The following is a 15,533-nucleotide window of genomic DNA, read 5'->3' as shown; positions in this document are numbered from 1 at the left end:
ACTTAATTACATTACTTACAAGTAATAAATAGAACAGAGAGAATGATAAATTGCATACCTTTTGCATAAAAAACGCAATAACATTTCCTGAAAAATATATAAATAAAGATGGCTATTTTTAGTAAAAAGAGTTACTTCCCAAAAATAATAAATATAGATCCCAATAGTCGAAGAGTAACCAAGAAAACAACAGGATACAATGAATTCAATTGAGCTTTCTCATCAAATTACAATTAAGAATAAGTATTTTCATATATGGAAAAGTGCCTGAATTGAATTTACAACAATTTTCAAAAAAACACATATATATCATCATTGCCACAAACAAAATTTGTTGACAGTAACTACTAGTTCAAGACAGGATTACTATTCCAGTAACATGTATAATAGAAACGGGCATAAATTGAATCCGAAAACAGACAATACAACATTATATATGAGAAACTGAAGAGATATCAGCTGATAAACAGACTGTGCATGAGAAATTTACTGAAAGAAGATACAAATATCTTCTAACGAAAACGTTTACCCAGAAGGATATATAAATACGTGTATATATAAGTAAGTAAATATTTTGTTTGACAATTCTGACCAAGTTACTGAACAAGTGCCTAGTGTCGTGCTGTTGACTGCATTGTTATGACCGTAACGCACAACACGAATGGACCAAAAAACATACATAGGTATATATATATATGCCTACCTTGGGAACATTGAACGGTGGCATATACTCACCTGCGATGTTTTCCTATTTTACCTCCCTCGTTTAAGGAACTCTACTGTGTTTAGAAAGTCGCAAACTCTGTCAATTGTAGTACTAAGCAAAAAATGAAAGTTCGAAATTTGAACAAAAACAACGAAAAACTTTCATTTCATATTTTTACGTCTCTCTCTTAGTGATCGAATGGTAGCAAGTTGCAGTTGTGGTAGGGAAAACAATAAATAGTAAATATGTAAGTAACTAAGAATAAGAACCAGATGTGTCTCTTTGTTTTATTTTCTTTGTAGATTGATTAAACTTCAATATTGATTCAAGTAGCAAGAATATTAGAAAGAACCACTCGCCATCTAACTACAAGGAAATATCAAGTATTCATATTTTATGTTGAACCGAAAAACATACATAGCAATGAAAATTTAATTGTTATATGTTAATAGTGGTCTTTAGTCAAACTTAGTTAAATATAGTTAGTGTGCTATTGTATGTATGGTTCTGTAGTTCTAGATTTATTTTTGTCAATTGTATTCTTGGCTTCTAATATTTTTACTATTACTATCCATGTAGGATATGTATATGTATATGTACGTATATACATTTATAGTTTACTTGGAATTTTTCACTCTTGAGTGGATTTAGGCATCCAGGTAACTTTACTGAAATTTTTATAAAATCAACTCATCTATATACACTTTGATACTACCCTCCTAACTACTAACTTGAAATAAAGGTTGGCAACAAGATTTAATATATTCATACTCTTTTATATAGTACTGTTTTGCATTTATATATATACTCATATATTTGTCTCTTCTTGTGTATTTGTATATGTAATCGATTGGAATTCTTGCCTTTCCCAACGTTACATTTATTATTGATATCAGCTCATAAGAATTTTGCCCTTTTTTGAATAATATAGGGACACAGCAACTTTTCAACTGGTAATTAGTTCGTTATTTCCATTTTTGAAGATGTCAAAACAGTTCCAAAACAGAACTGAAAGAACCACATCGTTCGTGTACTCTACTAGTTTAGGGAAATCAGGTTTATACACTCCTGCCGACTACATTAACAACAATTTAAGTTCAGAGACAGAGAATGCCTGTGATAATAGTCACACTCATGCATGGGAAGAAGATGATTTGAACGAGGATTATATGGATGGCATTGACACGAATGTCGATTCAATTTCTCACGTAGGGGATGTCCAACCGTTTTCAGACGAACAAGCTCCTCTGTTAAACAATGATACAATTGATTCTTCACAAACTTACGAAACTTTAAAACCAAAAATTCATACTACAAAGAGTAATGCTTCAGTCTCTAAACATAGAAACAGTTTATTGTTCTCTAAAAAACTAGTGAATGAAGAGAGAGACCTGTTGAAGGATAATAAATTATTGAATGCTTACAATCATCCAAATTATAATCCCAGTTTGGATAACTCTTTCAATGAAGTTTCAGATGAAGAAGAAAGAGAAATCATAGCAACTTGGGAGTCTGCTATTCAATCAGGAAAAAAAATCACCACAACTTATAAAAGAGAAGTACAAGTCTTGGCTACAAACGCATTTCCATTGATTTTTACATTCATATTACAAAACTCATTATCAGTTGCTTCCATTTTATCCGTTTCTCATTTGGGCACAAAGGAATTAGGTGGTGTCACTTTAGGTTCAATGACAGCAAATATTACAGGGTTTGCTGCAATCCAAGGTCTTTGTACATGTTTGGATACTCTATGTTCACAAGCATACGGGGCTAAAAACTATCATCTGGTCGGTGTCCTATTACAAAGATGTTGCATTTTAACTATCATAGCTTTCTTACCAATTATGTACATTTGGTGGTTTTGGTCAGAATCATTATTGGAGCTAATTATCACAGAGAAAGAATTATGCATTTTAGCTGCTAATTATCTAAAAGTTATCGCATTCGGTGTACCTGGTTTCATCTTGTTCGAATGTGGGAAACGTTTTCTACAATGCCAAGGAATTTTTCATGCATCTACTATTGTTCTGGCATTCTGTGCACCATTAAATGCATTGATGAATTATCTATTGGTATGGAACTCCAAAATAGGGATCGGTTACTTAGGTGCTCCAGTTTCAGTGGCTATCAATTACTGGGCAATGGCGTTAGGATTATATCTTTACACGGTAATGACTGATCATGATGTGGTTCCTATGAAGTGTTGGAATGGTTTCATCAAGACTGACCAGGTTTTCAAAAATTGGAGGAAGATGTTTAATTTAGCTTTACCAGGTATCGTAATGGTCGAAGCAGAATTTTTGGGCTTTGAAATTTTGACCATTTTTTCATCAAGATTAGGCCCTGAAGTTTTAGGTGCACAATCAATTGTCTCTACTATTGCATCGTTAGCTTATCAAATCCCTTTCTCTATCTCCATCGCCACTAGCACAAGAGTTGCAAATTTCATTGGAGCATCATTACACAAGGCATGTGTAATAACATGTGAAGTCTCATTATTATTATCTTTCGTGTGCTCAACAATGAATATATTTATTATTTTCAATTTCAAGGTATTTTTAGCTAAGTTATTTTCTAATGAACCGGAAGTTGTAGAGCTGGTCATCAAGACATTGCCATACTTAGCTTTCATGCAACTATTCGATGCATTCAACGCTTCAACAGCTGGCTGTTTGAGAGGTCAAGGAAGACAAAAGATTGGTGGTTATATAAATCTTTTTGCATTTTACTGTGTTGGTATCCCATTATCATACATACTTGCATTTAAGTTTGGCTTCGGAATTATTGGCCTATGGTCTGGTATCACATGTGCATTATTTACCATGAGTATTTTCCAAGGTTATGCAGTATTCCATGTTAACTGGAAAGATATAATTGCTGCATCCAAAAATAGAAATGCCGAACATGTTTCTGTTTGTGCATAATTTTGAATAAAAAAAATCTCAAATTCTTAGAAGCTCATTGTCATTTGAAGAAAAATCGATAAAAAACCAAATATACGCTGCTATCCCCACAATTATTCATATAGTTTTAGAGCATAATACATAAACAAACCCTATTCATTTTATACTTTTATTCAATAAACTAGTATAATAAAATCTCAATTATTTATGAATTTTTTATGAAATGATTGTTATCAATTTTATTTATGGATAAACAAAAGATTATCAATTAATCTAGTAGATAATATACAGTATAAAACATAAACTTGTAATAAATTTATGTTAGTAATTTATAAAATGCTATATGGAAATTGTGGTATAATCACTTTTCATCATTTCACATTATAGAAAGAGAAAATGATGCTATGAACTGTATATTTATTTCTTAGATTTTTTAACATCTTTAGATTCAGCCTTAGATTCAGCCTTAGATTCAGCTTTTCTCTTTACAGCTTGAATATTCTTAGCAAAGATATTGCTGTGTTCAGTTGGATTAGATACTTGCATCAAAGCTTGGTCAAATGCTGATAACTTCAATTCAACACCATCAATCGTTACAGCCACCATTTCTTCCCTGTTAACATCCTTTACCTTCTTTTGAATTTCTGTAATGACGTCGACGTTGAAGTATAACGGTAAAGCTGGAGAGGAATTAGATTTAATGAAGACAGACCTAATCTTGAAAGCATCGATCATTTGAGTAATAACTGATTCAATGTTTTCGATTAAATCTTTTTCATTATCTTCATACCAATTATAGTTACCTAAATGGATGTTTGCGGTGTTACTTCTTGGTAAATTTACTGGTAATTTATTCAAATAAACTTTCTTAATACTGTTAATTAAAGTTTCTTTACTGAAGCCTTTACCACATGAAGTCCTTATAGAGATTGGCGTAGTTTCAACTTTATTATAAGCTTTAGCACCCAACAATTTTGGTAAAGTAGTTATGATGCTGTCATCTGCCAAGATCAATTGGTATTCGCTAAGCAATGCTCTTCTTGCTTCAAAAGCTTTATAAACAGTTTTCAAGTCCTTACCACAGATAACTTTATCGACGGTTATATCAGATTTACTTAAACCGTCGTATAATTCATCTTCAGTGACTTTAGAGACGTCTGAATCTTTTAAGATTAATAAAGTTTTGAAATCTTTGACTTCAGTGGCACTTGCCGCCTTCCATATTTTATAGAAAGAATTTTTTATATCAATTAACTTCAATTTGAAAACTTTTTTAGAGCCAGTGAATGAATCATTATTAACTACAATCAGTTGTAACAGATTATTTAAATCATCGTCTTCATTTAACAATTGAGACTTTTCACCTGAAGCAGACTGTTTCTTAATGAATTTCCCCAACTCCTCAATTGCTTTCTCAATCCTTTCTTTTGGTACAACAGAATCACTTTTAACCTCTTTGACCTCTTTAACTTTAATAGGAGTATTGTTTTTGGAAGTAGCTTTTTTGGCGTTCTTACCTTTAACAGAGTTAGGAGTATTGCTAGCTGACTTCTTCTTGGTCTTGGTTGGAGTATTTACTGGGGTATTCTTCTTTGAGTTGCTACGGGAACCAACAGTAGCTGGTGTTTTATTCGGAGTAGCCTTGGACATATCTTATACCGCTCTTATCGTATTTTTCTTATCTTCCAAACTCTTAACAACCAACAACTATTACAGTACAGAAAATGCTATATATATATGTCTATATATCCTATACATTAACTGACCACCAACTACAAAAAAATATCAAGCTCATCTCATCGTTATTATTATATTATAGAGCTCATCGCATACAATCAATTTTTCACTGATTTCATTTTCTTAGAGGTTGACCCAAACTACAGCGTTAACATAAAATTTCAAACACCCGCCAAATTGGAAAAAAATTTTCAGTTTCGTCTTTCGATGAGTTCCTTAACGCTTTCGTTAAAGGTGATCAGTGGCTGCAGCCTTTAAAAATGTTTTAACAAGTGACAACGACATGACACATATTAAAGGAGCAGCTTTGTTAATCGAACTGATGTGATTGTTGGTGGGAAGGTTCAACAACGGTGCTGACACTGATGACGATGCTATATTTGGGGTGGAAGGAACTACAAAAGTCCACAGTTTTGGTGCTGTTATTAGCTTGTTGATTAATATTTACGAGGGAGCAGGTTCTGTTATCGGATATATGCTGTGGTGTACGGGTTTCCATTTATTTGAAATTCCAAAGTTTTACGAAATGAGTTTATAATAATTATATACCTGTTCGATTATTCTTAGTTCCATCGACGTTCAATCGGTCGATGATGATAGTTGCGTATAATACAAGTAACATTTATATATATACGTGTGTGTGTGTGCGTGTGTGTGTATAAGTCGTTCATGGTTGGAAATGTTCCAATCGATATCACAAGTAAAGTTGCAAATTGCATCAAACAGATAGGATTTGAGATAGTATCTGTGCTACTGCTAATTTTATTTTCGGAAATATGGGTAAGAGAAAGAAGTCATCAAGAGGTCCAGCCAAAAAGGTTGTGCAGAAACTGGACCTGAAATTTAATTGTCTGTTCTGCAACCATGACAAGAGTGTGTCATGCACTTTGGATAGGAAAAACAGCATTGGCTCACTGTCGTGTAAGATTTGTGGCCAAAACTTTCAAACACATATCAATGGACTATCACAGCCTGTTGATGTGTACAGTGACTGGTTTGACGCCGTGGAGGAAGTGAATGCAGGAAGAGGGAGTGAGTCGGATAATGACGACGACGACTCTGAGAGCGATTATGAGAGTGATTCCGATGAGCCAAATAGTAGAAGCAAATCGGTCGCAGCCGATCCAGACGAGGAGGAAGTGGATTCTGACGAAGAAATAGGGCTTGCTAAAAGAGGTAGAGGCAGACTAGTCGACAGTGACGAAGAGTAGATATATGGAATATACAAAGGCTGAGCATACACAAACACGATATATAAATAATCATTATTTCTTTGAAATTAGTAAACTTGTATTTAGTTTAGTTCTAGCAGTTTTATATCAAATTTAAAGAATGTATTAAAGGAATTTTTTTGGGTTTAAATATTTATATATAACATACAGATGTATGTAGTGAATTATATATTGTAAAAATGTTGCTACTTTCAAAATAAAGTAAAAGAATAGATAAAAAGGAAATAATAGATAATCCCAACTCCGACGTACATGAATCTTATAATTGAGAAGGAGAAGAGGAGAAGTGGAAAGTCTCTATTTAGATGCAGCATATACAATTGAATAAAACAGTGAGCTTTTCTGTTTCTTCATTTGACGATATGCTACGTATCAAGAACCGACTTAGTTGTGATGAGGCTGGGCAGTCTCAGCATTAAACAATACCTCTCTTAATGGGACGCCCAGGTCTTCTCTTACTTCCTTCAATTCGTCCAAATAGGCTTCGTACTGAGCTTGATTTTCAACTTTATACTTCAAAGCTTCAAAGACTCTAATCGCGGTTGGAAGATCGTTGACCCTTCTAGCGGCTTTCAGAGCCTTTTCAATAACGACAGGAGCAGGAACCAAATCGTAAGAGAAACAGTTGTTCAAGACTCTTTGGACTTCGAAGAGATCGTAAGCATCATCGAATTCCTTTTCGAATCTTGCTGTGAACTCCTCGAAGGTCTCGTTATCGTGTTGCGACTCCGAGTAATTTCTTAGTTGGAACTTCGATAGAGTAGGTTGAATGGTCATACTCTTCCCAACGATTGGAGAAGTCCTGGCAATAGCCATTCTTCTTAAAACTGGGGTTCTGAATAGAGATCTGGAAAACATTGTGTATGTAAACGTGCGTGCGTGTATGTTCGTGTGCGAGCCAAGGTATGTTGGATAGCTAAAAAAAGAGTAATCCAAGAAATGTGCATACACATACACGACTTATATATACTGACACGGTTGTAACAAAATTGTCAATGGATTGAGATCGAGAGATATATATAATGTTTGATAAAAGTGACTATGACAGAACAGAATACTAACTATTTCGAAAAACAGCGTGGGGAGAAAACATACGAAAAACCGCACAGAGAGAGGAAAAAGGACAAGATACAGCGAAAAATGAAATTTCGAAACGGTAAGAGAGAGAGAGAAAGAGAGAGATACAGCCATTGGGACAGTGCAATCAACGAAACATAACGTTGCTGGTGTGACACAACGGCAGTCAGATGAATACTATGATCAGAGGTGTCTTGCATGCAGACATATATTTTATTCATATGTTAAGCGTTTGAATATCTAAATATATATATACTTGTTGTATATTGGTTGGATACAGGTGTGCTTTGGATCTAGAGGTCAATGCCAATTGCTGGCATCTGGCTTGATGTTGTCGTGGCATTGTGACGTTCTGGTTGACTGGTTGCTTCAATGATTTTTATCGGTGATATCCGTTTCAGTGCCCACATCAACGGATATGCGAGGTTGTTGTTGTTGCCTGACGATCTGGTCTGTTGTGCGCGGAGAACGCCGTGGGGTTCCCGGTTGTGATTGGTTCGTTGCCAGTGACCAGGTCATGTGACAACCGGAGAGGCTCCGGTTGTCACATGACCTGGTCACCTGTTGGTGTTTGTGTTCTGATGAGACAGTATGCCTGTTGTTGTTTTATGAGTAGGTGGGATGTATGGCGGTGACTGCGGTGACAGACTAGAAATGGACGTCTTTGCCCGTCGCGAAGCTGATTAGCATGTAGAAGTTTAGCAATGAGACTGCTAGCCATAGTGCGGCTGCCGCGACTGTGGTGAACCAACTGTTGCTCATGTCTTTGTATGCGACGTTGTCAGTGTTAAGTGGGACGGCCAGTACTTGGTTGTCGTCTTGCTCTTCGCCTTCCGAGTCCATGTGTCTCAGCTGTATGTATTCTTCGTCCGAGTGGGCGTTCTTGTTCTTGTTCTTTTTGAGACTTTGCGAGAAGCTGAATAATGAGCCAGATTTTATGGTCGAGTTGACGTGGCTTGTTCTATTTACATTATCACTTATCTCGACACTCATGATATCCTTTCTGCTAGTCAGTAGCAATAAGGGTGCGGATACAAACGGTAATAGTAACGACAGCACGACTTGTGAAGCGTTTAATGCGCCAGACAGGCCGTCTCTTCCTGCTACTAGGACCAGAATTAAACATGGAGTGATGGCAACAGCTCTGGTCAAGGATCTTCTCAGTGCAGGTGGAATTGTCCAGTTCAAGAAACCTTCGCTGACCATCTGTCCGCTCAGTGTACACACTATACCGGCACTTTGGCCTGAGAACAGCAACGCTAGCACAAAGATCGTCCCGGCGGTTTTACTTAATGTTTCACATAATAAATCGTATATTGAGAATAGATCAGCCTCTTGAGAATCTTGTGTTGTGCCATATAGAGTGGCACCCGAAACAATTAATATGGAACAATTAACAAAAAGCGCAACAGTGAAAAGTGATATAAGTAATTCAGCTATTGTGTAATGCAAGGTTGCATCAATGGCCTCGAATGATGGCTTGTAATCCTCATGGTTGTTTTCCGTATCAACTTCATCAGGTTTGTAATGTCCATGGTTTATATCGTAGTCTCGAAGCCTCGGTTGAACAACTCCTGAGCCAAGGTACAATGAATGAGGCATGACGGTAGCCCCGAGAATAGCTAAACTCAGGTATAAACCATCGCCTTGAAATGCGGCTGCACTTGGTAAAAAACCTTTGAAGATCTCTTTAGCAGGTCCCAGTTCTGCATAGTGTAATTCAAATCCAAAACATATCACAGTCAGAACCACTAACAGTGAAACAAAAGCCTCGAACCATCTTATTAGACGCAAATCCCCATTTGGTTTGTAGGCCATTAATACGATTAGAACATCAATTACAGTCAACACGACACCCAATGCTAGCGGGACCTTAAATAAAATATTTAGTGCAATGGCTGTTCCAACGACTTCCGCCAAATCAGTGGCAATGATAGCCACTTCTGCTAAAATGTATAGTGTAATATTGACTCTGTATGGTAAATGTTTTTTACAGTTCTGTGCCAAATCCAAACCTGTGACAGCACCCAATTTCGCACAAAGACATTGCCAAAACGCAGCCATTAAATTTGATACAAAAACAGAGAATAACAACTTATAGCGATGCGCAGAACCTGCTGCAACAGCCGTACTGTAATTACCAGGGTCCATGTATGACACAGATACCATAAGTCCCGGTCCAATGAACCTTGCATATTCTCTTAGAAAACCCACAACTTTACCCAAAGTCGATGTATTTTGATATTGTGACATATATAGATTTAGGTTTTGATAATCATCATTTTCCAATGGATTTGATGTTATTTCGAATTCATTTATATCATCCTCTGGAGAAGCAGTTGCAGCAGAAGCAGAAGATGTAATAATATTTTCATTTAAGTCAGCAACAGTTGGTGATGTCTGTATCGATGTTGATTCAATATCATTAGAATGACTTATTACTCCATCTTCTTGCAATGCCGAAAACTTGACGTTCACCATGTAAGTTCAATAATATCAAAAATGACAGATTTATTATGTAAAACAAACTCAAAGATCAAAAGGAAGTACTATGAGTCTTGATGGCGTTTATATCCAATGCAAATACGAAATTCAAAAAAAATATTAATAACGATTGTGCTCCCAAAACTGTTTCTTGCTGGAAAAATCTAGTTTTTTTCAATAATTGTTCTTTTATATTATTTCACGTCGTAAAATCATGAATGTTTTAAATAATCGTGATTGAGTTTAACTCATAATAAATGCAATTTAATGTCTTAATACTTATCAATGTTTTTTCTTTCCCTAGTAACATACGTTGATATTTTTCAAATATTTATTAAATGACGGCGTTATCAATTTCGAAAGCTTAAAAACATTAGAAATAGTGCTATTAATGTATGCGATCAGGGTAAACAAAATACGAAGGCTTAAGCCAAGTAGAGCAACCTCTATTATAGACTAACAAGTGTAACTTTTAAATATATATACAGATGGTAAGGTATGTATGAGAAGTGTTATCTATACACGAAGTGGCTTTAGTTCTTTCGTTCCAAATATATTGCCCTACTGTTTTTTTGTTTGGTTTTGGTTGTATGGAGTATGCTTTTTACTTCAGTGGAATGAGGTTTACTCAGTGACAGTTAATGCTGATGTGATTTCTTCAACAAGTGGTCTAATGATATCTTTCTTATTTGGAACCATATGACCACCAGGATGTGGAAATGACTTCAATAGATCATGTTTTTCGGTTGGTAGTTTCGACTTGTACAAGTCATGTAAGTATTTGGATCTAATGGATGGGACGGCCTGATCGGATTCACCATAGATAAATAATAATTTGGTGTTACTATCTGTGTTTGGAGTGAAACTTTCTTGAAACTTTTCTGTGATTCTCAATTGACCTTCGTTTTCTGGATCTGGTTCAGTGAAGGAGTAACCGGAAATGATTAAACTGACTTTGAAGTTTGGGTGGTTTGGAACCAATTCAGTGATTTTATTAGTTAAAATAGTAGATAGAGCAGCACCTTGAGAGAAACCAACTATACCATCGTATGGACCATTTTCTTTGATGTAATTGGAAACAAATTTAATGGATTCAGATAAATCCAATTCTTTAGAAATTGAAGAATGATAAAACCAAGCTTTATTAACTTCAGCGTCTAAAGTAGCTTGCCATTTTTCATCATCCATCTCAAATGGAAGATCTTTTTTATCTAAGATCACTGGAGCATCAATATAATCACATTGAACATTAGCTTTCTTCAATAATTTTCTAATACCAGAAGATTTTTCAGAGAAAACTTTACCATTTTGTAAGAAACCATGTAAAAATAGCAATTTAGGGACAGTAGTACTCATAGTGAATATAATGTGTGTTTGTCGACTTATTGATTTATTTTATTTATACATAAATATAAAGATTAAATCAACTCAATTATATAGAAAAAAACAACCTTTTACATTTAACAGGAATGCAAGATTAAATTCACTGTACTTATATATTCGTGTGCATTTAGGTTACCATAGGTTATTCAATGTGCAATTGAATACATCTCATCAACTTTTGAACAAATGAATAAGTGAATAAATGCAACAACCTTACATAGTTTTTGTTTTTATTCACTTAACCGAATTGTATTATTTTATATGCAGGGAAATTTGCTCTTTCTACTTCGATCCTTCACTGAAAGACAGAACAACGTAGAGGTCAACAAACACTAGGAAGAAGACACTTCGAAACAGTGCTTCACTTAACAAACAACCAACCACCAGTATAACACCGATCACAGAGAGAAAGAGGTGATGTTCCTTAGAAGGTTTAACGGTAAGGTTGGTCCATAGATGTATATTCTCTTATGAACGCCATACCTATGTTCTCATGTTCCTCTATTCAGTTGGTGTTCAGATGATTTCATACAGATGCATACTGCGAATTTTAATATTATACACAGCATTTAAACAATGTGATATGTACCAGCTACAAGAATCGATGCTGTATAAGCTGTCTTGTAGTAACATGCGATGTTTGGTTGGTCATTAAAAACATTATGCATTACGTTTTGTTGATTTTTCAAGTTCTCGAAGTGTCACAAATAGTCTCATATGTAGCACGACGCAAAATGGTATAGGGAAATTAACATTCAAGGCATACTTTTAATTTATAACTAGCTTGCAATCTATCTCTATATAGAAAGGCATAAAATAACCAATACAAACGATGGTACTGCAATTGTATATTAATGGTATTAGTATCCCAACTTCCTAACTCAGAATTGTTAACTAGTTGTTAAGATACGAGACGTGCATAATGTATTCCCTCCATTTACTATACTTTTGTTGTATAATGTATGTATCACAGAGTGAAATGAGATATCATAGAGACAAACTTATCATATTTTTACTAACATTTTTACCACTCCTCAGATGTTTTGCTTTCGCTTTCGTAAATGTACTGGATACTAATGTGATTCCAATTCATTACAATTTATTATTGTATGCTAATATGACGAGTTTCGAAACACAAGGTATTGTTAAAATTGACGTGATCGTTAATAATCCAGCCATAAACGTCATTAGAATTAATTCATATAAACTGGGTATATTAGGTGCATCTTTAGAAGGAATTAAATCAACCTCTATTAAAATCAATGATGAGCAACAATTTATAGATATCGAATTTCCATCAGATACTATAAGCCCAATTAAAAAATTGTTAAAAAGTAAGTCTGTACTTGAGATCATATTTCAAGGGAAATTGAGTGATGATATGTTAGGATTCTATCGTGCACAATACAAAGACAAAAATACAAATACGAGTGAGATTATTGCAACAACACATATGGAGCCAATATATGCAAGAAGGGCTTTCCCATGCTTCGATGAACCAAAATTGAAGGCGACATATTCTATCACTTTATTATCGGACCCAGCATACACACACCTATCAAATATGGATGTGAAAGAGAGTTTCATGATGGAAAATGGCTTAAAAGTTACCAAATTTAATAGATCACCAAAAATGTCAAGTTACTTAGTAGCGTTTGTTGTAGCAAAATTGGAATATATAGAGACGAATAATTTTAGAGTTCCTGTAAGAGTATATACGATTCCAGGGCATAAAGAAGAAGGGAAATATGCTGCTACACTAGCTGCAGAGACATTGAAGTTTTTCGAAAATGTATTGAAGATCAGATATCCACTGCCAAAACTTGATAACATTGCAATTCCCGAGTTTTCTGCTGGTGCAATGGAGAATTGGGGTCTGATCACATATAGAACATCTGATCTATTACTTGATAAGAATTCATCGACTTTGAAAAAGATACAAAGAGTTACTGAAGTTATACAACATGAAGTGGCACACCAATGGTTTGGAAATTTAGTTACCATGCAAGAATGGGGTCAATTGTGGTTGAATGAAGGGTTTGCTACATGGATGTCACATTTTGCAATGAGTAAGTTTTATCCATTTTGGAATGTTGAAGAACGATCAATAAGCGAAACGCTACGAGCTGCTTTCTCTCTTGATATGTTAGCCTCATCACATCCAATTGAAGTTAATATTGACAATGAAAGTGACATACAACAAATATTCGATGCAATTTCATATTCAAAAGGCTCTTCTTTGTTAAAAATGATTTCTGATAAGATAGGTGAAACTGCTTTCATTACTGGAATCTCATATTATTTGAAAAATAATATGTACAAGACTACAAACACATCAACCTTGTTCAAATATTTATCGTTTGCAGCAAATGAAGATATCTCTTATATCAGAGAATGGACCACCAAACCAGGGTTTCCACTCATATCTGTAGTAGAAAATAAGGATAATATCATTTTAACTCAATCTAAATTCTTAGCAACTACTAATACCACAATATCTACAAATGACATATTATACCCAATTCCTGTTCAAATATTAACGAAAGATGGAGAAAGGAATATCACAATGAAAGAGCAATCAATGAAGATTGAGTTAAATTTGGAACGCTTCATAAAGATTAATTATAATGGATCTGGATTTTATGTCACAAAGTATTCCGAAGAACGATTAAATAAATTATTTTCTATGATTAACATTCTATCTGTCAGTGATCAACTTTCATTGCTAAATGACATTTATTTTTTGACTGTCAGTGGTTCCTTATCTACTGATAAATTAATTAATTATTTACAGTATTTGAAGTCATCTAACTCATATTTGATATGGGAAATGATATATAAAATTGTAATATCTGTTAAAGAGGTGTATAAATTTGATTACCATATCACAAATTTACTTGATAAATTTGTGATCTCCATGGCAGCTCAAAAATTCTATTTCTTAGGGTGGGAGATCAGTAAAGATGATTCACAGGATGTCAAACAATTGAAAATTATATTATTCATACTTTTGAACAATGCTAATGACCCAATTATCGAAGTTGTGTCTAAAGAGCTTTATTTAAATTATAAAGCAAATATAACTGCTAAGATCCCCAAGGCTTATATAACAACTCTTTTTGAACAATGTGGAAAACGAGGAGATATTGAAGACTATGAATTTTTATTAAAAGTGTATAAAGATTCAGATGATTTGAACATACAACAGTCTGCTCTAATGAGTCTAGGTTACTTTAAAGAAAGTGATCTACTTCATAAAACCATATCTATGTTACTAACTGATGATGTTTTAAAGCAAGACATTCATATATTGATGTCTGGGATTAGATCAAGTCCAGAAGGAACTTACCAATTATGGGAATGGTTAAAACTAAATTGGGTAGATATTTTAAAAAGATATCCAGTTGGTTCTTCCTCACTAGGATCAATTGTAAAACTCTGTACAATAGGCTTCGTATCACAAGAGCAATACAGTCAAATCAAATATTTCTTCAAAGATAAATCTGTAATCACTTATAGTAAACTGTTAGATCAATCTTTGGAAATGATAATAATAAAATCGACATGGAGAGATAGAGATTTCATGCGTCTGAGTAATTATTTAAATAATACAAATAATATTCACTAAAACAAACAAAAATATAAGTAAATCTATAAAGTAATAGCATTATAACACATTCTAATCAGTAAAGTAAACCTTTTATGCTAATATCTTATACATCGTTTAAGATCTTACATCAAACGTTAAGTAACGTTACCATTATGATGGTTAATCGTTGTAGTTATAACATCAAACCATCTCATCGGACCAAAATGACGCAATGATCTTTTTTCCAATAGGTAAGAAAAACTATAAGTTGAGCTTATTGAATACTTGAAATACACTTAATGATTATATACAACCTTGCTTAAGCGATTCTATATGTAGATAAATCTCTTATTATAATAATTTAATCTATACAAGAAACTTTTTGTTTGGTCAACAGAACAATCAATTTTATCAAATTC

General features: G+C 34.2%; 7 protein-coding genes across 7 annotated transcripts; 3 read left to right on the top strand and 4 right to left on the bottom strand.

Annotated features, from left to right (window-relative positions):
* Window positions 1-1,689: 1,689 nt before the first annotated feature.
* Window positions 1,690-3,633, top strand: ERC1 (Erc1p; the record flags this gene model as incomplete). The annotated part of the gene is made up of 1 exon (XM_003685704.1): window positions 1,690-3,633. The coding sequence occupies one exon, from the start codon at window positions 1,690-1,692 to the stop codon at window positions 3,631-3,633; it is 1,944 nt and encodes a 647-aa protein (XP_003685752.1).
* Window positions 3,634-4,029: 396 nt separating this feature from the next.
* CIC1 (Cic1p) lies at window positions 4,030-5,262 on the bottom strand (the record flags this gene model as incomplete). The annotated part of the gene is made up of 1 exon (XM_003685703.1): window positions 4,030-5,262. The coding sequence occupies one exon, from the start codon at window positions 5,260-5,262 to the stop codon at window positions 4,030-4,032; it is 1,233 nt and encodes a 410-aa protein (XP_003685751.1).
* An 863-nt stretch (window positions 5,263-6,125) lies between these two features.
* On the top strand, window positions 6,126-6,560 carry ELF1 (Elf1p; the record flags this gene model as incomplete). The annotated part of the gene is made up of 1 exon (XM_003685702.1): window positions 6,126-6,560. The coding sequence occupies one exon, from the start codon at window positions 6,126-6,128 to the stop codon at window positions 6,558-6,560; it is 435 nt and encodes a 144-aa protein (XP_003685750.1).
* Window positions 6,561-6,965: 405 nt separating this feature from the next.
* On the bottom strand, window positions 6,966-7,439 carry COX6 (cytochrome c oxidase subunit VI; the record flags this gene model as incomplete). The annotated part of the gene is made up of 1 exon (XM_003685701.1): window positions 6,966-7,439. The coding sequence occupies one exon, from the start codon at window positions 7,437-7,439 to the stop codon at window positions 6,966-6,968; it is 474 nt and encodes a 157-aa protein (XP_003685749.1).
* An 867-nt stretch (window positions 7,440-8,306) lies between these two features.
* Window positions 8,307-10,139, bottom strand: SMF2 (divalent metal ion transporter SMF2; the record flags this gene model as incomplete). The annotated part of the gene is made up of 1 exon (XM_003685700.1): window positions 8,307-10,139. The coding sequence occupies one exon, from the start codon at window positions 10,137-10,139 to the stop codon at window positions 8,307-8,309; it is 1,833 nt and encodes a 610-aa protein (XP_003685748.1).
* Window positions 10,140-10,766: 627 nt separating this feature from the next.
* FSH1 (putative serine hydrolase) lies at window positions 10,767-11,498 on the bottom strand (the record flags this gene model as incomplete). The annotated part of the gene is made up of 1 exon (XM_003685699.1): window positions 10,767-11,498. One exon carries the CDS (start codon window positions 11,496-11,498, stop codon window positions 10,767-10,769), a length of 732 nt encoding a protein of 243 aa, XP_003685747.1.
* A 949-nt stretch (window positions 11,499-12,447) lies between these two features.
* On the top strand, window positions 12,448-15,153 carry AAP1 (arginine/alanine aminopeptidase; the record flags this gene model as incomplete). Its single annotated transcript, XM_003685698.1, has 2 exons — window positions 12,448-12,485; window positions 12,564-15,153. The coding sequence occupies 2 exons, from the start codon at window positions 12,448-12,450 to the stop codon at window positions 15,151-15,153; spliced, it is 2,628 nt and encodes an 875-aa protein (XP_003685746.1).
* Window positions 15,154-15,533: the final 380 nt, after the last annotated feature.

Source organism: Tetrapisispora phaffii, chromosome 5, assembly GCF_000236905.1.
Source record: "Tetrapisispora phaffii CBS 4417 chromosome 5, complete genome".
In the NCBI taxonomy this organism is placed as follows: domain Eukaryota; kingdom Fungi; phylum Ascomycota; class Saccharomycetes; order Saccharomycetales; family Saccharomycetaceae; genus Tetrapisispora; species Tetrapisispora phaffii.
The sequence above is the reverse complement of the archived record's forward strand: the minus strand, read 5'-3'. Positions and strand labels throughout refer to the sequence as shown.